Raw genomic sequence first — 24,402 nt, forward strand, 5'->3', positions numbered from 1 at the left:
CTTTTACCGAAAGATACATAAAATAGCAGTATTTCTAGTCACCGTGAAAGGTAGCATTTTTTACAAAGGTTAGAGGTGCCCTAAGTAAAATTACCCCTTGGTTGGGCCTACCAACCCCTCCGCACCTCGGTGCCACTTCACTACAGTTGCAGTTTTCTCATGGCCAACTGCAGCAGTCCAGTCCGTAACCCCATACAACGGGAATGCATCGTTGTGATCCGGGGGGGGCGTAGCAAATCAAAACCATTCTGTGTTGTACAAGAGGTGGTAATTTATGCTTATTTTAAAATCCAGGCTGGAATGGAAAATCCAACTATTTCTTTGCATGTGATCGGTCTCAATGGACCTACTCATGACCTGGAAATGACTCCCCCCGATGACCAGAGAATGAGGTAGGTGCTTTCTTGCCCCGGGATGCTGGACCCCGTTTCTGTCAGGGATTTAAATCAGTCCCTGAGTTTTTTCAGGATCATTTTACAGTCCCATCCTCTGCCACTATCAAGGAGTTTCATTTTGTGTCAATCTATTTAAAATTTTTCAAATTATTTTTCTTCTTACATGTATTTTCATAGAAAAAAAAAATATTAGTTTTTTACTTGAAATCGCTGTGACCCAGACTAACTTCAATGTAAGGTTATTTTTAGAGACCTTCGCAGAATGTCCCAAAATCCCTAACGCATTCCTGTTAGGTGTAATCACAGGCATTGTACAGGGAATATTGTTGGCAGCCTGTGTGAAGGCCATGAAGCAGAAGCATGGCAGCCCTGTAACACAGCGGGCACGAGCTCACTGCTTCATGACAGGAACACGGGAATGAAACCAGGCAGACATTCTGCAAATACGTCGCCCAGGCTTCATTAAAAATAGAAAGGAAAGCTCTTTGCTGTTTTTAGGGCAAGTGTATTTTAGAAGTTGGCCTGCAATTCAGCCAACTAGTGAGACACCCATTTCTAATTAAGCAAGTGCTTAAGTCTGCATTCAGCAAGAGTTTAAAAGTTTGGCTGGGACTTCAGCGGGTGGTCAAAGCCTGAGCCACGTTTGTGGGTGGGAGAACACTTGCAAGGAAGATCACGTTGTTCAGGAGAGAAGCCGCTTTAGATAATGCATGGCGGCACACCTCCCTGCAAAGCTCGGAGTTTGGAATCCAAATCCAGGTTTCAGGAACTTTGATTTAAACTTGAAAGAGCTTTATAGCAGGCCCAGGGAAATCAGACTCTGCTTCTGCATCTAAACTATCCAGAGTGACCCCTCCACGTGTAATGCTGCGAGATGATCCTTCCCAGGCACATCACTTGTTCTTGTAGGAACATCCAACCAACGTGCGTGCTCACCTTTTTTTCCTGATTGCCAAATTAGATTGTTGGATCTGTAATGGCAGTGCCAACGAAGACAGAGGTACAGCACAGAGCTAATGAAACAGGGCAGCGTGGAGGGCAGGGCAGGGTGCAGGGGTGATCATCGTTATGCATGGGAAATATATAAGGCCTGTGGATAGGCTGTGTAGTCATCTGACGAGAGGATGCTGAACCAGTGGAATTATTTCTGGTGGGAGTTGCCTTTCGTTGCTAGTGTCAGCCTCAGAACATGTTTTCACTGAGTAACTCTAAAATACTCCAAATCGTTTTACTCAGCAAACCATGTATGACCTGTGACCAAACCAAATGGGCATAAGAGCCCTTGCCTTCCAAAAAACCAACTTCAGATCTGCATACAGCAGGCAGCCATTCAGCGTCACAGTATCCCTATCACAGTATCCCAATCACAATATCAGAACTGCAGCTCCTGGACAATACCATTTTTCTGTTGCTAGCATACTCTGTAAACAGAGACTCAGAAATGTTTTAATTATGGTAATAACTTCAGACCGCAAGATCCAAGTGTTAATAAATTTGTCCTATGTGGTTATGGGTGGCTGTAATTTATTTGGTTGCAATCAATATTGTAAAATGATGCAAAATATATCATAATTAATTCGTCTCTGTATATTTCATCAAAACCATGGCAATTTCCATCCCTAGGGCATGATATAAGCAGTGTTGCCAGGGCAGTAGGGGTGCATTTTCATTACGCATATGTTTTCTGAGAGGAGCGGATTAGTGGGATAACATTTCATTAAAATAGGCAAGGGGGAGGTACCGTACAGTTAGTTACAGAGGGGAGTTTCAGTGAAGCAGGGGAAGCTGGTGATAAGGATCTTCAAGCAGAGCGTTCCCATCTGAAGCATTTCAATGTGCTCAATCTGTTCACGCAGATGATATATGGACAGAGCGGTACTTCTTGGTGTCCTTTTTATCTGGAGCAAAGTGGTTTAGTACAATTAATAAAGCTGAGAGTAAAGTGGAGATATGCCAGGGTCTTTATTCTTTCAGAGTTGAAGGAAGTCAGAAATTTTCCACAGAATTGGAATATTTTTCAGTTAAAAAAAAAAAACAACATCCAAAACAACACACAAAGCTGATGATGGGAAAACAGATTTTGTGGGGATATGTATAATTTTGATAATTTTTCCTTGTTAAAAATCTTTAATTCTCAACATTTTTGCCACATTTTCTCCAATGCTATGTTTTCCTGTAAGAAAAAGAAAGTGAAGGGAAGGGGTGGAAATTGCAGGGGAAAAAAGGTATTAAAACATTTAATGCCTGACAGACGATTTTTCATTTTGGTGGAAACCATTGGAGCCCAAGAGTTCCATCAGCAGGTGGTCAAAATTGGACCATGACTTCTCACATCATATTTGCATCCCAGGTGGGAAATTAAAGAAAGACGTTATCTCCTCTGAGTGCAGAAATCCTCACTGGTCCTTGCATAGGTCATGAACAAATAAATAATGGAAAAACTCAGACAACTGGAGTCTGGATGCGAGGCAGGAGCCGGCTGTGCCCCAGGGACCGCGGGCTGGGCTGCCGCCTGTCACTTGGCCACATAATATAACAGTCTCTTCTTTGTGGTGTTTATGGCTTTATTACTGTTGTCATATTTTAAGTATTCCTATTGTAGATCCATCCCTCGTATTTTAGATTCGTAACTCCAGAAAGCAGCCAAGTTAAGTTAGGGTATGAATAAGGGCGCTGCACAGTAACCAGTCTCAGATGATTGGAAACCCAACCCCCGATGTTGTTACTGGGATGGGGAAATAGGTTGCAAAGCTCAGCATAACTGCACCCTTCCTGAAGGGGCTCAGACAAATTATTCCTTCCCTTTGGGAGGGTGTAACCTGCTCTGGTGTGGATGTCTGCGCACGAAGTGGTCAGGTACCTGCTGGTCTAGATATTGCTCTGTGGGAAGAAATAGGTTCTCCTTAAGTCAGCTTCGTATAAAATCTGGTTCAGGTCAGGCGAAGAGGGTTTGGGAAATGCACTGCCTCCCCGTTTCTCCCCACTGGCCGCTCTACCAGTGTAGAGGTAGAGGTGTAGAGGTCTGCAGGTGTTTAACATTAACTGAGATGAAGCACACCTCATTGTCTCATTTTCCTCTGCAAAATGGGAAACGTTGTCCTGCAGAAGCAATGGGAAGTGAAGTAAATTAAAGACTCCACACTACTCTGAGATGAGGATAATAGCTTTACAAGCATCTGCAGTTGTCTGCTGGCTGGAGTACCCGTGGGCTTGATGGCTGGGAGAGGCTTCAGAGAGAAACTGGGACTCTGTGCCCATCTCTAGGGTGGCAGGGAAGATAATGTGTGACTTAAAATCATAATTAAAAGTTCCTGAGAAAGAACTATGGCTCCTGCATTCAAGCAGCGAGAGGGATGTAAAAACTGAATATATGTCCTTCAAACTTTAAATTGGATTTATGGAAAAAGTGCTCCAAGCCACAATATGTACTAAATTCACATTCCTTTTCTGGGAGACTGAATCTGCTCAGTTAATTTTGGAGAGAAAGAAGAAATAGTTATACAGTTTAATTTTGCTTTGTTGTTTATTTCCTCTTAGGGCCTATGCTGTTGCTGATAAAGAGTAAAATTACAATTTTATTTCAGGCACTGAATTTTCTGACTGCTGTTGTCTCACCTGGAAATATCCTTCCTTCCAGTGCAGTGGATGCAACCGTTGAGGTCTTTTGCTATTTTTCCCCAGCCTAATTCAGGCACTAAATATTACTGAAAACTACAAAATCAATTTCCAACTTGTTATTTTGCTAGGCAAACGTGCCTTTGTTGCTTTTGCACTTTCTCTTCAGTATATGCAGGAGCGCTTGCCAGAACACAAAGTACTCTCTCCAGTGACACAGCACATTAATTCCAATGAGAGCAACAATTCCTTATACATATTTTATAGCAAACAAATGAACTAATAAATTTTTTATAGACTGTATGCTGTGAAAAGTCATATTATAATTTAAGGATGTCTTTGGCCCACATAGTCCAGCAGTATATTAGAACATCACTGGCTTTGTCAGTTCAGCCAGGTTTTTACCCTACAGATAAAGTGGTGAAGCCCTAAATTGCTGCAGAGGTGGACGTCTGTGAGTACCACCGCAGAGTGGCTCTGAGAAGCTGACCATCGGTGTATGGAGGAGCCATGAGGATGATCCAAGGGCTGGAGCACCTCCCCTATGAGGACAGGCTGAAAGAGTTGGGGCTGTTCAGCCTGCAGAAGAGAAGGCTCCAGGGAGATCTTAGTGCGGCCTTCCGGTACCTTAAGGGGGCCTACAGGAGAGCTGGGGAAGGACTTTTTACTCGGGCATGTAGCGATAGGACGAGGGGGAATGGCTTTAAACTGGAAGAGGGCAGGTTCAGATTGAACATTAGGAAGAAGTTTTTCACTTTGAGGGTGGTGAGGCACTGGTTGCCCAGAGAGGTTGTTGAGGCCCCATCCCTGGAGGTGTTCAAGGCCAGGCTGGATGGGGCTTTGAGCAACCTGGTCTAGTGGGAGGTGTCCCTGCCTATGGCAGGGGGGTTGGAACTCAATGATCTTCAAGGTCCTTTCCAACCTAAACCATCCTATGATTCTGTGATTTATTTGTGATCCTGTATTCTCCAGCCCAGACTAAGTGGTTCCATTGCTCACTATTGCACAGGACTTTTCCTCAAGATATTGATTATGGGACTGTGCAGCCCATACTGGTGATTTACTCAAGTATTATCGCAACCTGACTATGGCCAGCAATGGAGGATGGTACAGGGAGCGTGGGACGGCGGTTTTGCCAGTGCAAACTGTCACATCTCTGCTGACGTCTTTATGGCAACCAGCTGCATCTGCTCTGCAGAAACCCTGTGTCTCTCTAAACTCTATCCTTCTTGCTATTTTCCTTTTAATGCAACAGTTGTGGATATTTTGGTGTGCAGTAGGCATATTTAGACATCATTAACTCTTCATAAGCATAAAGAATCCAGCCATTGGCAGTGATGGGTCTGAGTCAGCCAGTTAGTGTGCTCAGAATGGAAATTGTTTGCAATTTCTTTTCCACCTGTGCATAAATTTGTAGCTCCAGGCATTTCAGTCCTTGGAAGACGGAATAGCTTGAAAGATTCTTTATCTTGGTATTTGTCTTTTCTCTGAAAATGACTTTCAGAAGTGGCAGATAAAACACCTGCACAGCCCTAAAAGTGCCATTTTTAGGGGTTGAAATCCATACATAAGGAAGCCTAGAGACATCAAGACGCAGCATTCTTAATAACCAGAGATCTGTCCTGGACTGTTTGCCTTCAGCAGCCTCCGACTGCTCTGCCGTGTGGCAATTCATTAGGATGTCAGTGTTGTGATTTGTTTTACCTGTGTCTGTGTTTGCAGGGACTACTACATAACCATGGTGAAATGGGCAACCAGCACGAAGGTGGCAGTAAACTGGCTGAACAGGGCCCAGAACGTGTCTATCCTGACGCTGTGCGACGCCACCACGGGAGTCTGCACAAAGGTAGGAGAGATGAGCCAAATGGTCGCTTGCCATCGGTTTCCATAACCCGCACAAGGAGAAAGTATTTCAGTTATCCCACCTGGCAACAAATCAGCTGGCACACATTTATTTAGGAAGACAGAGAATATTAACAATGTTTGCAATATTTACTTTTTTTTTTTTTTTTACACACTCTAGAAAGGCAGGAACACTCTGTGTGTGTGTGTGTGTGTGTGTAAGAGAGTGATTACTTGTCTTGAAATAGCTGTACACATGCAAAAGCACACACACACACATTGAAAGGGTTGTCAAGCACTGGACCAGGCTGCCCAGGGCAGCGGAGGAGTCGCCATCCTTGGAGGTATTTAAAAGACGTGCAGATGTGGCACTTAGGGACACGATTTAGTGGTGGACTTGGCAGCGTTAGGTTTACAGTTGGACTCAACGATCTTAAAAGTCTTTTCCAACCTAAACAATTCTATGATTCTACATATTTAATGGCATTAAAAATGGCTCATGCTTATGTACCCACATTTTAATTGTAGTTAATTAATTCCTCCTATAGGCACACTAATGTAAATGGCTTATTGACATAACCTGTGTAAGCATTAGCAGATACCGTCGTTTTAAACTGGCATAGGTGTTTCCACAGCAGAAAAGTGTTTTGATATATCTGTCCCTTGAAAAAATGATGCAATACTGTGCATAGAGCACAGTGCAGAGTCTTTTCTTAACAACTTTCATTGCAACATTTATTTATTTCATAACAAACTTTATTTCTTTGGGAAATAATGTATCTTGCGGATTATATATGTTTTACCTGTATGAGTAAAATGCTTTCTTGAATGAGTGCACGCTTATTCATCAGAGAGGAGCGACAAGGAGAGCAGTCACTGGATTATACTCCTGAAGCAGCTATTTAAGCAGTCTCTTTGTGCTTCTGCAGAACTTTTCGGATTCAATCTAACTGCTTCCTGCACTGATAAGTAAAATGTAATACATGCAAAGTATGGTATTTAATGATCTTGTTTTGTTTTAGAAACATGAAGATGAAAGTGAAGGCTGGCTGCACAGACAGGTAATAGTGAGCTTCTCCTTGCGGTCAAGTTTTTGGTAGGTTTTTTGTTTCATTGTTTTTCTCCCCAAAGAGAAAAACTGATTTCCAGACCTGAGAAAGGTACGTGGAAGATGGCATGATTCATATTTTAGAAAAGAGTTTCTCAGTAATAAACAAATAGCAGCTTTCCAGTATCTGAAGGGCGCCTACAGGAAAGATGGGGAGGGACTTTTTACAAGGGCGTGTAGTGATAGGACGAGGTAATGGCTTCAAACTGGAAGAGGATAGATTTAGATTAGATATTAGGAAGAAATTTTTCACAATGAGGGTGATGAGGCGCTGGAACAAATTGCCCAGAAAGTTGTAGATGTCCCTTCCCTGGAGGTGTTCAAGGCCAGACTGGATGGGGCTTTGAGCAACCAGGTCTAGCGGGAAGTGTCCTTGCTCATGGCAGGGGGGTTGGAACTAGGTGATCTTTAAGGTCCCTTCCAACCTAAACCATTCTATGATCCTATGATTTTAAGAAGGTGCCATTTTCTCTGGTAGGTCCCATAGTTCTTAGCCTGCAATTTACTTGGGTTTAAAAGAGATGAAAAGCTGATGCTGGTGGACATTCACCCATTGACAACATCTGTGTGAGACTCGTCAGACTCAGAGGTAGTCCGTCATACCTCGCTTTGAGACTGGTGATGATTTTAAGCAGTGCAGAGGTTGCTTTCTTGTCTTCTAGACAAGAAAGAAGTCCACTGTTGAAAAGAAAAGATCAAAGGTCATTTTATTAAAAGTGCTTATGTCCATTTAGAGGTAAAATCATGCAGATAGGACTTATAAGTAATTTAAGCTAAATTTGACAAAATTATCTATGTTACTCTGCAGCTATTTGCAAATGTAAGAAAGGTGAAAAATAAAATTAAATTGTTGCTGGAGTAATTAAAACAATGAGAGCTTTACATTGAGCACAGAATGGGGAGAAACTACCTGATGCAGTTTAATTTTCTGTTTTAACAGGCATCTGTGTCACGTAATTCTCCTGACAATGTAACTTGTGCATAATACTATTACTTTGTCTGGCTATGTGCTCCCATCCCCCAAATCAAATAAAACAAAGATGAAAATACCACCCACCCCACCTCACCCCACAAAAAAGAAAGAAATAGAAAATAGGATAGAAAGTTTAAACCCCCAAGAAGTTTTGATTGATGGGATTTTTTATTTTCCTTTCAGAAAAGGTTGTGTTTTTTTCAACATATGTCTGTATAAAACCTCTATATTTCCAGCATGTAAGTCTCTGGAAGATCATTAATAACACTTCCCCAGCAGTCAGGTTGTGAAGTGACCTCAGATTTGATTAAGCTGTTCTTTAGAGAGAAGCTGCTGATACCAATTCAGCCACAATACTGAACTGTTTTTCATGGGATGTATGAATGCCAGACAGGGAGTAGCACATCAGATAAAGATCTTGTACCATATTTTTCCAAGTCCAGATATAAAGCATCTCACATTTTTGTCATACCTTGTTCAAGGGATCCAAGAGCCTGTAGAAACTGGAGTGCATCAGTTCACAGCAAGAACAACGCTCTCCTCTGTTCCAGCAGCTGTCCTACAGCAACGGGCTGTGTCTGATCCACAGAAAAAATGATTTTACAGAGGAAATATATTTTGTGCTCCAAGCATTTCAAATAATCTTTTGCTGGTATACTCAGGTATAGAGTAAAAATGCTGCTGAAGTATTCCTTACATTCATAAAGGCAGTCTTGGCTTGAGTAGAAAACAAAAGCTTCAAAGACAAGCCAAGTCAAGAGAAAATTAAGTTGTTCATATTTTGTATCTTTAAAATAAGAAATAATAAAAAAACGTACTTCACAGGGTTCATTTATTTTATTAATCCCAAGACAGTTTTAATCCTTTCACTGCTGTTTACTGGGATCTCCATGAGTGCAGTGCAGTAGAACTTGAGTTTTTACGCTGCTGTGTTCTTTAGCCATTTCCCTCCTACATGGCCAAGCATTAAAAGATGGTGCTTTGTCCTGAATAACTGTAGTAAATGATCTGTCAGTCTCTAACAGGTCTGCTCCAAGGAAATATAGTTTGTTTTACTGCATCTCCAAACATGGTCTACTTAGTTTGAGGTTAGAGAAGAATGTTCATTACAGCCAAATGAGACATCTCAGTATTAAACTCAGCTAACATTTGCTATGGACTTCAGAGACATTTGGTAGTACTCTTGAAGAGCTTTTGTAAGAGTCTGACAAATTACAGAGCTCTGTCGCCTGTATTTCTGACAACAAAATTACTTAAAATTCTAGTTTTGACTGACTATATTATTACTAGGATAATTTTATTTTCTATATTTCCCTTTTACTCTATGACACATTAATCTAAATAACTGGAAAGTTATTTTCGTGGCATTTGTGTCTGACTATGAGGATGGTGTGAAAATGTTAAATGCTAGTGCTAGTCCCCTAACCTCTTGATGGAGGAGATGAATTTCACATTAGGTGGCTACTGAAGGAGCTCAGGAATGCGACTCAGCTCAAGATGAAGACTCCTTGGTTGAGACATTTTAATAGAGGTGCCCAGTTCCCCTCTGTAGACAGCCAGTATGGTGAGCAGTGTGGTCACAGTCAATGGACCTTAAGCTTGGTTCAGCCCTCCCTGAAGAAGACACCCACTGCCTTGGTTGGCCAGCTTGTTCTGTGTGCTCCATTCACCAGACCTTTTTTGAGAAGTACCCCAATTTCAAATCAATAGGACCAAGGAATCTAGCTGCTTGCCTCATTATGTAAAATATTCCTTCAAAGTACTCCATACACCTGATTTGGAAATGATACAACAGCTTTACCTTTTTCTTGGGAGTTTAAGTACATCTGATCTTCCTGGAATAGGGGAAACTTCACGGTAGGCTGAGAGCAGGAGACAAGGGGAGAAAAACATCAGTATCAGACCATACTCATGAGGGACATGAGGGAGTCTCCAAGGATGACAGGGTTGGCTTTTGTCAGCTGTCTGAAATACTGGGAGTTCTGAGATGGGGCATACGACTGATGAATTTGAATTTTGTTGTTGTAGTGAGATTTAGTAGTCTGTGTCATAGTAGATGATCTTGTGTTCCCTTCTGGGCTCGTGAATTAATTTTATTCAAGTTCAAAAACTTGGGAGAGCCTCTCTCCAACACAGGCAAAGAGAAATACTGGTGTCACTGTCCCTGTAGCTGAAAAATAGGATAAATTACTCAAAGTATAGTGAGAAATACACAGTATTTATACAGGTTTTGCTAGAAAGCGTCTGTCGCTCCTTGTCAAACGATATAACCAGAATTTTCAAACCTTTTGCACAAATAAGAACAGGCACATGTTCACTGAAGCTGTCTAGGGATTTTGGAAGTTTTTACTGCTTTTATTTATATATTTGCTTGTGAACTTCTGAGCATAAAAGCTAGATTGAACTTTACTCATACTTTTGCTTAAATATACAAATTCTTTGAAACAGTAATTATAGCTATAAACAATTTTGTTTCAATTTTTGTGAAAAAAACATTTCCTGATGGTGCCAGTGATGGTCATATAAAGACAGAGTCAGCAAGGAGAAATAAGACAATTTCTGAGCACCTGCTGAAGATAAACTTTACTGGCATTTTAATTGGCTTATTTATTTAATTGTGAATGTGGCCTGAACAAATTTAATTATAAAGCAAGGTGCAATTCCAACTCCATCAAAGGCTGTGGGCTTTGACATTGACGTTGGCAGGACCAGGAGATAACCACAAAATTCTTTAGAGACATATAACCTCCAAAACCTCCTGCGTGGGCTGGCTGGCATCCCCTGATAACAGTTCCTTTGGGCTGAGTTTTTCTTTCCAGTCCTCCTATTTCCCTAGTGTTTCACATCACCTCAGTCTGAAAATAAAGACTTTCACTCTGTCAAAAGGTTGAAATGTTGAAAACCTCGCACCGTTTTGCTTTTAGAACTGCCTTGTCTTAAAACTGACAGCATGATAACCCAGTAATGATTCTCTCGCATGTTGTTAATAGGCAGTATGAAATGATATTCTTTTAAATAAAAACAGACCTCAGAGAACCTTACAAACAGGACTGACTGTTTCACCCTGTAAAGCCCTTTTGTCATGTAACAACCCCATAACTGACCTGAAGTTGCCCTAAAGACAAAGGAGGAAGCAGAAATAGGACCCAAAGCCCCATAGTTCAAATACCCAAATTCATCTGCCAGAGCTAACAAAGCAGCCTGTGATTACGGTGTCTGTGGCGCTTAAATGAAGAGTCCTGATTTCATCCAGTGGAGGGGATTGATACCCAGAGGCATGGGCTTCTCTCCTCTCCAGCTGGTGACCCTGTATTTTGATGGCAGCTGTCCTGGCTTCAGAGACGGCCGTTCGTGTGGTGCACCCAACCACAGATGGGCATGGGGACAGGGATGGAGGATGAAGCTCAGCATTGCCCCTGGGGCTGAGCGTGGCAGGGAATGGAAAGAGACCTCCCCACTGTGCCCAGAGAAGGAGGTGACTTCATTGTCACAGTAATAATGACGCACATTTATAATATTTCGTTGGCTTCCAATTAACTGTTTATTAAATTGCAAAGAGTTAAAAAGACTTATGTCACACTTATCTGTTCATCAGAGCTATTGCCCTGTGAGACTTAAAGTATTGGGACATTTCCCTAAAAGAATAAATACCTACAGAGCAGCTCTTGGTAGATCTGCTTCCTGAACCAGGCTACTGTCTGTTCACACGGGTCCCGGAAAGGCACACGGGATCAGGGACCAACACTCACTGAGTCAGATTTAAGCTTCAATTTAAGCTGCTGTGGAAGCATACAAGAGTTACCTTACTTCTCCCTTTCCCCTCTCCCCCCCCTCCTTTATACCTGGGTCTTGAGAGCACTGAGTTATTGCTACGTGTAGCTGACACGAGGACAACTTGTCCTTCATCTCTACAGAGCAGAGGATTTCTGGAAACTGGCCTTGACTGTTTGGGTAGAATTCATTTTTCTAAATACAGAGATCTAGCCGAGCAAAAAGACAAGAAGAGCCATAAGGACTTAAGAAGTGCCCAACTGAGCCTCGCTGCTGATTCTTCTGCTCCATCATTCTGTCTTCAGCGGTCACAGCAGCTGACGGTATTTAAGGACAGCGTGTGAGCTGGCTGCTTTCTGCAGTCCAGTCCTCTCATATTAAAGACATTTGAGACGATATCCATGTCTATTGCCTTTAGTACCTGTTGACGAATCATGAGTTTGTTCAATCCCATCTTGCACCTTCTGATACCAGCTGCTTCCATAAGCCTCCTGGGGCAAAAACTTCCAGAAATTCCCTATCTGCTGTATGTGAAAAGTACTTTCTTTTACCAGCATTAAACTGCTAATTTCCTATTATTTTCAAGGAGTGCTCTTCTGTTCTGGTGTTTGGGACATTCAGCGAATAATAGTCAGCCAAAGGCTCAAACTTTTTGTATCACATGCAGAATATTTTAATTGCATGCCCAGTGTAGCTCCCAACAGTATAAAATCCTGTTCCAAAAGCCTTTCAGCCTGACATCCCCCCCGATTTGCCATCCGGGATAAATCACCATCTCTGTCAAGATCTTGAAGTTCTGGTTGTACGAATGTGTTGTCTTTCCGGCAACAGGAACATGCAAACAGGCTGTCTCGGAACGTCGGCCGAGTGCTGAAGCCTCGCATCTGCCATCCGCGCCGTGTACCTCCTTCCCCTGTAACGGAATGAACCTCAAACTAATCTGCACAACGGCTGCTCTCCCTTGGCAGAGACATATTGCTGGAATATATAATGCAGTAGGCGCAGATATAGAAATGTAGGGTGAACTCATTGCTATCTACCTCAGTAGAGGAAAGCCTGTCGAACAGAAGGTTTGCCCGAGTTATCACGGTTGTTTTTCAGCGAGGTTTCTCTCCTGTCACAAAAGACATAATATAGAGTTTCATGTTTCAAGTTCCAGAGCAATGTCAGAAACAAATGAAACCATTATTTCATGGAACTGCAACAAACTGTAAATGAGCATACTTTAAAATATACCGAAAACCTAAGCAGGGAAAAATAAAAGGAAAAGCAAAGAGTTTGAACAGCTAATACAGTGTTGATAAGTCTGATAAATAGTGGAAAAGAATTAATCAGTAAAGAACTGGAAGCAAAGGAACGTACAGTAAGAACAATGCGTTGGCTTATGATAATTGATATGATAATATGATATGATTTCTTTGCTGTGGGTGTTTGCATTAGCCATGAGTGTCCCTGTACAATCAAGTTCTTGCTGGTTCAGTGTGGTATCTTGACGTGTGCCAAGCAGAAAGGCGGGGTGTTTGATAAAGACTGAACCCAAGGATGACCCAGAAGAGGCTGAGCAGCAGTCTCCCTGTTGATTTGCCTTGATGAAGAAGGAGCCATGAAGCTCCAGGGAGCTTGGGGCTGGGGCAGGCAGGGCACAGCTGGTCCCCAGAAAAGCCTGATATCACAGGAAGGGTTCAGCAGAGGTTCAGATTTTGTTTTAGAACCAAGTATTCAAGATGCAGAGCAGAGGAGCTTCAACGAGCCGGTTCCCTTGGTACAGTGCTTCTGTGTCACACCATATGGACCATCCTTCTGCCTTCCCCTGTAATCTGCTGTTCAACCATCCCCTGCAATGGAGACTTTCCATGCGCCTCGGAGTTCCTGTACAAAAAGAAAACAAAGACCTTTTCCAGGAAGTGCTTGTTTGCTACATGCGGTGTTTGATTTCCTTCTGCTGAGTCTCTTCTGCCTCTGGTTGAAAGTTCTAGTCACCCAATAAAAGTCAATCATCATGTTCACCTGGGAGCTCTGTGTCAAAGACAGTTTTGCAAGATAGCCTCCTCTTAGTAAATAATTCAGTGAAATAAGCGTTTGTAAGAGAGTAGGAAAAGACAGCAGTTAGATGCTGTTAGTTGTGTTTCCTCGAGGACAGGAATAGATCAGTTCTTCCAGCAGAGCAAACGGGGTTTGTCATACTTGTGCCAAGGCGGTTCAAACCATTCCTAAAGGCTTTATTCCAACTGCCGCGAGCAGTCAGCTGTGTATGTGCACTTTTTGCTTTGCAAATGGGAATTCACTTTATAGCCAAGGGACTCTCCTTACTGCCCGTCTTCCCACAGCTGAAAGGTGTCTGCTTTCCCAAGAGCACAGAGGAAATAATTTTCAAAACTTTCTCCAGTTTTCTGTGGGTGTTTTGTTTACCTCAGGTTGCTGTTAAAGAGCGCTCTCTATTTCAATGTGAAGTAATTTCACAGGGTTTTGCAGTGCTGAGCGATTTTAAATACAAGAAATTAACGGTAATACAACCCTTAAATTTGCCACTCACAGAATGAAGAGCCAATTTTTTCCAAGGACGGTCGGAAGTTTTTCTTTGTCCGAGCCATTCCCCAGGGGGGACGTGGGAAGTTCTACCACATCGCCATGTCGTCATCACAGGTGAGTCGCTCACTGATGCTCCTTTGGGTCTCACCTGCAGTAGAAAGGAATAAAAAAGTAATATCTGCACTCATACGGGAAGGTGCAAATGTAGAATGTGGGTCTTGTGCATAAACCAAAATCTTCAATCATGGTTTATTGGGCGTAAGATAACATGAATTTCCAAATGAGATAATTAAAATAAGAAGGTCAACCAACTGTCTCTTTCCAAACAATATCATTGCTTTGTTTTGTTGTTTTTTTTTTAAATGCCTTTTTATTTGTGCATAAATAAGTAAATCCCTGTACTGCCATAAAGGATTAATCAGAAGCTCATGGGCACACTGGATTAGAAGAAGGGGTTTGAAGCTGTTCTGTGCTGAATTCATCCCATTATCTTCAACTGAGTTACGGTTAAGATGATTCTGACTCTATTATTTCTACGGCTGCAGATTCCTAGAAATAGCAGGGGGAGGGGCGGAAATTTTTAATAGGTAATGGAGTCAAAAGAGCTCCCTTTTTCAGCAGAGAAGCTTTGCTCAGCTATCTTCTTTTAAGAATAATGAAATCTAATACTCTTTTCTTTCTGGCAGCCCAATAGTAGCAGCGATAACTTACAGTCTATTACGTCTGGCGACTGGGATGTGACAAAGATATTGGCATATGATGAAAAGAGGCATAAAATGTAAGTAAACTCTGGCTTGACAAATCAGTCTTCCTTTGCTTTGCCCTGGACTATAGGGTGAGGTCCAATGGTGTTGTGTCTGCATCTGAAATGTATGGGCATAAGGAGATGGGGATAAGACAGCAGGAGAAGCTGTCTCCATTTTGGCTTAGCCTCTCCCACCATTCCATATGTCTTGTCTTATTTTGGTTTTCTCTATATAGTTCAAACCTTTCTTTCTGTGACTATTAAATACCTTTGTGTAGAGGAGTGATTTCGCCTGCTGCAACTTGCGATATTAACCTCTGAAGTCTATTTTCGTTGACCACTTAGTCAGTTTTAGAAAAAAAAATTCATTGACTCACAAAACTATCAGTGCATTAGAGAAAAAGTATTTAGTTAGAATACCAAAAAAACAACCCACCCTTCTTCACACATTTCCTTTATGCTTGTAAATTAACTTCTGTGAATGTTTACTTTTGAAAATGTTTCAAGAAATTACATAACAAAATGTTAGGAAGGTTTTCTGGGATCGAATACCATATAGATTCCTTTCCTGGCAAATTTTCAGCTGGATACAAGGCTCTCTCCTCTCATTTTCTTAAGGTCGCTGAACAGCTGAGTAAAAAGCCTCTGGAATATGATAAACTTTGAATGACCATTAAGAGCACAATACTCCTTCAGGTTTTGAATGCCCTCAATTACCAATTACTTCAGTACGATATAAGGGTCTTTACCATTTGGCAGAGCTAAGCAGCAAACTAGCACAAAAGCCTTATTTTCATTTTAACTGTCCAGTCAAGCAGAAAACACCACGTACTATTTGTGGGATCAAAATGTCCCATCTGGGCAAGTGCAGCTCATTGGAAGCAGATCGGCTGGGCTGAGTATCCCGCCTGACGTGGTATTCACCCTATGGACGCTACGTTTGCTCCCGTGGTCTGTCATTACGCACATGAAATGCTTCTGGGGGACCAACCTGGACCCTGCACGTTGGACTGAGGTTGGCCACCTCCAGCAGCCCCTCTCTGTTACCTTCGGAAGCTGTCACCGCACAACAGGGCTTTTGCTGTTTAGCCAGAAAACGAGTTCACCACAGTCTCAGCACAAAACAAGGGCGATGAAGTATTCTTCAACTTCATACTCTGTCTCCCTCGAAAGTCCAACTTCCTTTTTCAAAGAGGACGTTTCAGTGGGTTTCATATCAGACCCCGGTTAGCTATCGATCTGGGCAAAGAGTAGAAAGTGGTCAGAGAAGTAAAAATTGATTCTAGAGAAAAAAGAAAGATGTTTAACAGTAATTGCGCACCATAAAGCTCGAGGTGAAGATGCGAAGGTCTTTCACTTAATCACTTGATCCTTTTTGATCTGCTGACGTGACCAGTCTCGGACCCAAACATTTCCATGCTTGTAACCGTAGTGCAGCCTACGACGTATTTGCTTGAGCCTCTGCAGTGATTTGTCCCTCTCTATGTTTTTCTAATCCCATTTAAACTTTCCTTGCCTTTACAAGATTAGGGAAATGGCTATGTGAATAAAGATGGTTTTGTATGAGGTACTTGTAAACACCCTTCTAATGATACACTTGTCTTTGGAATTTTTTTCCCCCAGTTATTTCCACAGCACAGAAGATTTGCCAAGAAGGCGGCATTTATACAGGTATGTGCTTTACTAATTTCACATAAAGAATTTCCCATTTTTTCAATCTTCCACAAATCATTACATAGAGATTGCGACAGAAACATTCTTATGTGTTTGTCTTTAATGGCATTGCAAGATGTTGCCATGTGTCACTGGAACAGGCAGAACAGCACAACAATAGTGAACAAAATGCTTAACATTTGGAAAGGTTTTACATGTAGCAGTTTTCTCATTTTATTGGAGATGTTGGTCCCAAGATTCATAAACTGTCACAAAACTTTCAAAACAGAACTGCTTAAGACTTCAAAGAATTCAGTTACATAAACTAATGGTATAAACTGATTTTATACCTCCAGATAGCAGTTTTCACGGAAGTTGGATAGCACCTCCCCTTTTGCAAAATTGAAAAGAAATAACAATGTTTGCAAATGCTTTTCTGCAATTCCAGATGACTTTTAATCTCCTCCGTAACTGTATGATGAGTAAAAGACTGGGTTTTAGTAAGCTATTGGTAGTGTAGCTATTGCGAAGTATTGTGGGAGCAGTTTACAAAGGGGAGGAAACCCAAAATTTTAAATAATCATTTTGGAATCATTATTCCATTTGTTCTATTTTTCTTCTCAATCCCCCTGCTGTCATCTCAGCATCTGCAACGAAGGGCAGAGCTGGTGATAGCACCAGTTGATAAGGGACAGTCAGTACATTTTCCTTCTCTAACATGACGTCATACCTTTTTTTTTTCCTCAATAGGAAGGAAACTAAAGCGAAATAAATTGCATGTAATTGAATCACTTTTTCCTTTTGAGACCTATATGCCTGTTAGCTGCACGCCACAGGTTTTTGAGAATAGCTCAGCTCAGTGGTTTTTTCCTTGAAGAAAAAAAAAAAAAAATCAAAATTATTGACCATTCATTTCTGTTGAAATGGGAAGGAAATCTCATTTTAACCGCTGACTCCAGGTACAGCTGCTCAAGAGCTGCTGGCATGAGTCAAAGAGCTGCCCACCCCTCGCTCATCGTGGCACGCAGCCCACCCTGGGGCCTCATGAGCCTCACCTCCCCACATAGGCAACAGGGAAAGAGATGCCCAAAATGTCAATGTCCTTGACTTTACGTTGATTACACAGTGATCTTGGCCTCGCTTCAGGCAGTTGATTTCCTGCGCCGGATAGTTTGACTGCCTCTTGTCCCAGCCCAAGCTCAGAACTATCCTTGGCACATGATCATTGGAAGCTCCAATGGAGTTCTGACAGCTTATATCAAACAAAGATCTGGGTTTGTGTTTTGCTGGGCTTTTTTTCCTTTTTGTGTCTGATTTAGTGTCTTGTAAACAGGATTTCAGACAGAGACATGGTCTGAGCCTAAACAAGAACCCAAGAGCTACTCAGTTCAGTCTCTGTGGCTCTAAACGGGTTGCTCAGTCTCATCTCTTTCTGCATTGAAATAGTAGCAAAAACACTCATCTGCTTTACAGTAATAAAGTTCTATTTGCTCATATTCTTCTCTATTTGTTCATATTTTGAAACTTCAAAATGGTCTAGCAGTACAAAGTTTTATTTATTAATATTTGTTAATAACCTGTAATTCATTCTTCAGCCTTCAGTAGACTCTTACAAAACACTTCTGGGCATGTGGACAGGCCACATTTCCTTCCAAAACAGACCCCTAAATCCAATCTTTCCTTTCTACTTGGATGTTACAAGAGCAACTATTTAAACCACCAAAATGGCTTTGGCCTCTCAGGCAGCTGCTGCCAAATCAGACCAGTGAGGCAACCAGGAAGAAACTTAATAAAGCAATTCCAGCTCTTTATTGTCTGTTGTAATAAAAGTAGGTGTAGAAATACTGCTCCATTGTTTCATGCCTTTGCTCACCGAGTCATGACTTCCTCTTGTGGAATTGCAACCATCATTTTCTTTTAAAAACTATACCTTCCTTCATAACCACCTCACCTTGCAAAAAAGACATCAGTAGCCTTTTATATATTCTCCATCCAGGCAAAAAAAAAAAGCCATTACTGCTATTTAAACTCAACCAAATGGAAATGCTTTGTCTCTTACTAATGTTGGACACATTATATTTATGTTCTTATTCTACAGTACAGTATGGTTCAAGTAATGTTGCTTCCAGATAACATTTGCTCAGTGACCTTCATGGACTTGTATTAACTTTTTCAGCGCAAGCACAAATGGGAACTTCAACAGGCGGTGTCTGTCTTGTGATCTGATTGAAAACTGTACTTATTTCAGTGCATCCTTCAGTCGCAATCTGGAATACTTCCTACTGACATGTGAAGGTATGTTGGGTTTTGTTACTGCAGTTGTTGTGCCTACGGATAGGATTTAGAGCCAGCGTTGATATCTTTCGATATCCTGTGTACCTGTGGGTGGCTTTGTAAGACTGGCCGTAAATATCTGGGTTACTTTGCTTTTAAAGCTTTAGTCTTAACTTTTTTTTTTGTTTTGTGTATTTTTATTTTTAACTAAAAGCAGATATGTGCAACCTTTTATCTGTGCTTATCTGACTGCTGAAAATAGAGGTACATTCCTTTAGCCACTCTAAGCATCCTTAAGTTAAAGTAACAGCAAAACCGAGAGGAGGTAAAACGTCAGAAAGTTTGCGAGAGATAAACCAGTGAGGTGGGATTAACAGTGGGTGACTGGGACTGAGTTCCAAATGCACCAACTCGTACCAGTACAGTGAGCGGCGGGATTCAAAGTTAGTTACAAGGAAAAAACAGTTTGCCAAGGAAAGGCGGTTTGCAGAAAGCTGCCTAATGGACAATGTGAGTACCAAATACCTAGTGTTTCACTGCTCGTTCATCATAAATTTGCCTTAGCTTGGAGCAATCTATAGGTCTGACAGAGATTTCGAGTGTTGAAAATGCCTTACAGTATCCAAAGCGCTAAGGGTAGAGGGCATTGCAGAGGAAGAGTTCTAAGAGTCAGCTTTCTCCAGCTCTGTTAAGAACAAATGCAAAACTCCATAGCATTTAATCCTATGCAATTTAGTTCTGCTTAATTATCCTAAATTGCACATGCAATGCATGCACCCAGAACTGAATTGCAGCCCCCCCATGGTAAGTGTTATTCTTACTGGTCGTCCACTGCTATGATTGAAGCTGCACAAATGGCTTCGCGCCCTCCAAAGCAGCTATTGCAAAGCCGCAAGCCAACAAGAAATGCCTTATTTTCAACAGCTCAGGAACAAGCAAACACGTGTGTAGCATTAAAAACAAACAAACAAAAAAAAGTAGCTGTTGTGTACGCTGTTGTAGAGCAGCTCTAAGTACTCTCTCTGCTGAACGTCAGCAGCCTGTTTGGTGGTGTGTGGACTGCTCCTTCTCTGACCCTGGCAAGTATCCACGGGTGCCAGTAGCCATTTGTGGTGAACACCAAGGTTAGAGAAGTATTTGAGATGGCAAAATGGGAAATAATCAGGATAATCAAGATAAAAGGGAGAAGTGGAATGATTAACCTGATACCAAGCAAAACATCTGGACATGGACATCTGTAAAAACGTGTTCCCCAAGGAGTGACGTTAAACTGCACTTTGGGGTCATTTATAGGTATTCTAAAAAATAGCTTGCAATACAGTACAGTGAAATATTATTGACTGGACTAATGAAATTAATGGACTACGTGTAAATCTCTGAATCTATAATTATGGCAGATATATGCAGAGAAGTGTCATTTCCCACTAAAAATTCAGTTCTATAGTAAATGCTATTAAGTTTATGAAGTTTGTCTCTTTACAAGAAAAGCCCTGTATATTTTTCTTCTTGTTTTCATTTCAAGAAAAGCTGTCAAAAGCTACTAGAGACAGCGTCCTTTTCCTTTGCACCAAGAGAATTGTTTTACCATAATTAGAAACATTTGTGAATAAAAAGATTAAGGTTTCTAAAGGGTCTTATCAACAGTTATGAGGTGATATGTTTGTATTACATTATGTCTCGTTCACAAAAATACTGCAGTGATATACCTGAAGACATTAATGAATTTTGTTAGCGTGTTCATTAATCCAAGTACACAGTTTGCCCAGAGAGGTTGTTGAGGCCCCATCCCTGGAGGTGTTCAAGGCCAGGCTGGACGTGGCCTTGGGCAACCTGGTCTAGTGGGAGGTGTCCCTGCCTGTGGCAGGGGGGTTGGAACTCGATGATCTTCAAGGTCCCTTCCAACCCAAACCATTCTATGATTCTGTGATTCTATGAAAATAGTGATTTTGCATAACAAACTGTGGGTCAGATTCTCAGCTGCTGTAAACAATACCTCCGTTATAAGGTCATTAGACATAGATCTGTTTACGTCTGCTGAATATATCTTTGTCCGAATTTTCCTTATACATGACTAAATTCTCAAACTGTAATATCAATGTAGCACAAATACAGCACAGCTTGAACTGTGGACCTAGCGTCAATGTCTCCATTTGGATACCTTTGCAAACTATGTATACATGAGAAAATACAGAGATTGTGGTAGGATTTCCATTTTCAATGATTTTATAAAAATATCAGTCCATAACATTTGATAAAGTTATTCCTAATGTACATAACTGAAAATGAGAGGTCTTTCAACTTCTTTGCTTTCAAGCAGTTTAGAGGAGCAACATTTCTTTTGAGCACTTTTCATGTTGGATCTGTTTAAGTTCAGGTATCTGCTATGGGTACATTTACAGCAGAGACAACTCCTCTGGCTCCTGTTACAGATGATGTGGGTCAGGGCGGTGGAAACATCTGTTCTGGCTGAAATGCAGACTTCTGGATACACATAATCACCCTGTCAGACTTTGGTCGCACAGCTAGGGTAGAGCTGTTGTGGTTTGATGGAGAATCACTTGGATCCACTAGTAGGAGACTTCCTTTTCCACAGCTCCTCAGGCCGCTTAGGTAGAGCTTGGCCTCGCCTCACTTTCTTGGGGTTTTATTTTATTGCTCATAAGCAGCCATACTCCAGTATATTTTGATAAGCAGGAAATCCTATTTATTCAGATACAAATATAATACACGGATGGAAAAGCTATTCCAATGAGGATATGTCAAGGAGCCCTGCTTACCCTGCAGTTGGTCGAGCAGGTAGAGCAGCAGCAGCCCACCAGGGTGGAGAAGTGTTTGCCTCACAACATCTGCTGCCCAAGAGCTTGTGCCAGGAGTTCCCACCTTTGCTTCCCCCAAAAAATCGCAGTTGGAGTCGATGTTAATGACCAGACAGTGGCAGACAGCACCTGTTGCTGTTTGGTGCTTTCTTCTCCATCGGTGGTGTATAGAAGCACCCAGAGCTCCGGTCTTGCTGTGTGCTCTGTGTCTGCCCACAACAGTGTGTGTTTGTAGCAGTAACTGGTGTATGGCTTTATGTCAGACCCATACGTGTCTTCAAAGGTAGCTAAACATAAATGATTTTACTCTGATCACACCTGTAATAATTTTAAAAAACTGTATTTTCTCAGCTGTCTGCAGGACAGATGCATGGGCAAATAGTTATGGCTTGAAAACCATTTCTGTACTGACACTTAGAGAGTAACCTCCACCGTACCTCACTTTCACTATATCCCTTTTTTTTTAACTTGCTTTGGGATCTTTAGTTGCAAACTTTACTGAGTTTAGAGACACAGACACGACTGCGGTCAGCTTAACTTCTCTAAAATGGATGGCAAGGTTTGTAAGATTTGATTAAGCAACTGATGCTTATCAAGTCCTCTGTGATATTTACATGAAAGGCAAAGGAAAGGGAAGACATATATATTTTTCTTTAAAAAAAAAAAAAAAAGCAAGAAAGGTCTGGCATTGCTCATTTGATCCCAAAGGTCAAGAGTTGGAAGTTTTCTACTCACTGCTTTGGTACCTTAGAGACAGCACATAATTGTCTTAAAGGATTTTTTGCTGTCCTGCAGACTATGCTTAACAGCAGTGCTACCTGGCACAGGCTGAGATGAGAGAAGAAGTATGCTATAATAAAAGGTAACCTCTCTTTCAAGAGGACAATGTAATGCTTACTGTCAGGAGGCAACATTTATTGCAATCACTCAGTCCCAGAAGGCTAGTTACCTTATTTTTCATCTAATTTTATATGCTCATGATTGAATTACTGTAGCAGGATTTAAGGAAACATAATGCTTTGCAGACTGCTGTTAGATTATCTCCTCTAGACACTGTCGAAAAAGCAATATGTGCTGGAGCAAGGTCACTCCTACTGTCATTTTCATCATAAAATATGGGCTTACACTTCTGTCTCCTCTCATAAACCAGCACAGACGCTGCCACTGATTGCCTCTAAGATAAACAGAAAGAAGATCTGGATGGAAGGAGTTTGCTACTTTATACATAAATTTAATTGAGGATGGGGTTTTCTCATCTGGAATGGGATGTAAAATTCAATTGCATAGAGAAAAGGGTAAGAAATTGCACATTTTGGCCGTGGAAAACAATTTATTCCTGTTTCTTTAGTGGGGCTCAGACACGTACAGTGCTAGGCTGAATGACACGGAGCCAGTAAAGCACTAAAGCCCGTTTTTAGGTGATAGCTCCTGCTCTGAAGGATGAAGCCTTATCAGCGACTACCGCTGCAGTCAGCTGTGTAGTGTTTTATTATTTCCATTTTAAATAAGTGCGCCTTGTCTTCTATGACTCCTTCCCGCGCTCCCCAGTGTAACCTGCCAGTGCTATTAAAGCTTGAGTCCTAATGAGGTTGTTCATGGGGGAAGAAAGGACGTGCAGCCATTTCTGTCGCAGGCTAACGTACTCTGATGCTCTGTGTAGCAGGTTTGGTTCCAGTGTCCTCACACTCGTAGAAAACCTGTGGTCACTGAGACTTTTGCTTGAACACACACACACTGGCAAAGATTTTCTGGATGGTGGAGTTCGAGTCCGTGCTACTGCAGCCAGCAGCATCGTAGCATCCTTTACGTTAGTTGGTCGGTCTCCATCAACTGGTCACAGCCATAAGCTGATCTTGGCCAGCTCAATGCATGTGGAGAGGTGTCAGGTTCCCTACAAAGGGTTAATGCCTTCTAGCTCTGAGACAAGAGGAACAGTGAGGAAGACCTCTGGCACATGCATACAGTACTGCAATTAATGCCATTTAATGCATGATGGAAATGAGGGGAGGGGAGTTGTTCATGGAACACCTACCAGCCTGCTAATTAAAGTTCTCCGTAATGATGCGTTATCAGGAAGGGATAAACCATTTTTAGGGATGACACAAGGAAAATTGGTGGTTACACAGAAGGGAGAGAACTGTCACGAGGGCTAAGAGAAAACTATTGTCTGATGCTGGACATGGTTGTTGGTGACAGAGAAGTGCCTTTGCCACTGCGCTGTGTATTACCCTTTCGTTCATTGACCAATTTGGGAAAAATCAGCTTTCACTCTGAGAAGAGACAACAGTGTAACAGAACAGGGAACGCTATCTTCTCCTATAGATCTCGAGTCCTTCCTCCTTTTCCAGAAACAGTAAGATTGTTTTGATTCAAAATACCATAAAACCACTATATTTATCCTAGCTTTTTGAAGATTCTCTCTGCTGGAACCTGTGTTTGTAGCTGACTGGTAGTCTTTACTATCAGTACTGTGCAGGTCAAATGACTTTAAAGCTGTCTCTCTCTGTGGAGAAAGGAAAATAGACTCTTCTCACAAAAATGTTAAAGTGTTATCACCTGATTTGGATGTCCTGTCTAGCACTGCAGTTATCAGTAGCTTAGCCTAGATGCTGTAGATCAGTAATCGCAGGTAGCAAGAATGAAGTCATTTCTGCCTTTCCTAGCAGGCAATTTTGTAGCTG

At 41.6% G+C, this 24,402-nt stretch overlaps 1 protein-coding gene across 1 annotated transcript in view; it reads left to right on the plus strand.

Moving 5' to 3' along the window:
• DPP6 (dipeptidyl peptidase like 6) overlaps positions 1 to 24,402 on the plus strand; it is a gene marked incomplete at its 5' end in the record, with an annotated part of 441,826 nt that overhangs the window by 385,698 nt on the left and 31,726 nt on the right. The window contains 7 exons of the mRNA XM_082479426.1: positions 295 to 392; positions 5,733 to 5,856; positions 6,875 to 6,913; positions 14,240 to 14,347; positions 14,920 to 15,011; positions 16,602 to 16,649; positions 18,808 to 18,926. Of these exons, the coding sequence (XP_082335552.1) occupies positions 295 to 392; positions 5,733 to 5,856; positions 6,875 to 6,913; positions 14,240 to 14,347; positions 14,920 to 15,011; positions 16,602 to 16,649; positions 18,808 to 18,926 (628 nt within the window). The remainder of the gene's footprint in view (positions 1 to 294; positions 393 to 5,732; positions 5,857 to 6,874; positions 6,914 to 14,239; positions 14,348 to 14,919; positions 15,012 to 16,601; positions 16,650 to 18,807; positions 18,927 to 24,402) is intronic.

Source organism: Vanellus vanellus, assembly GCF_965231255.1.
Source record: "Vanellus vanellus genome assembly, chromosome: 2".
Taxonomy (NCBI): Eukaryota; Metazoa; Chordata; class Aves; order Charadriiformes; family Charadriidae; genus Vanellus; species Vanellus vanellus.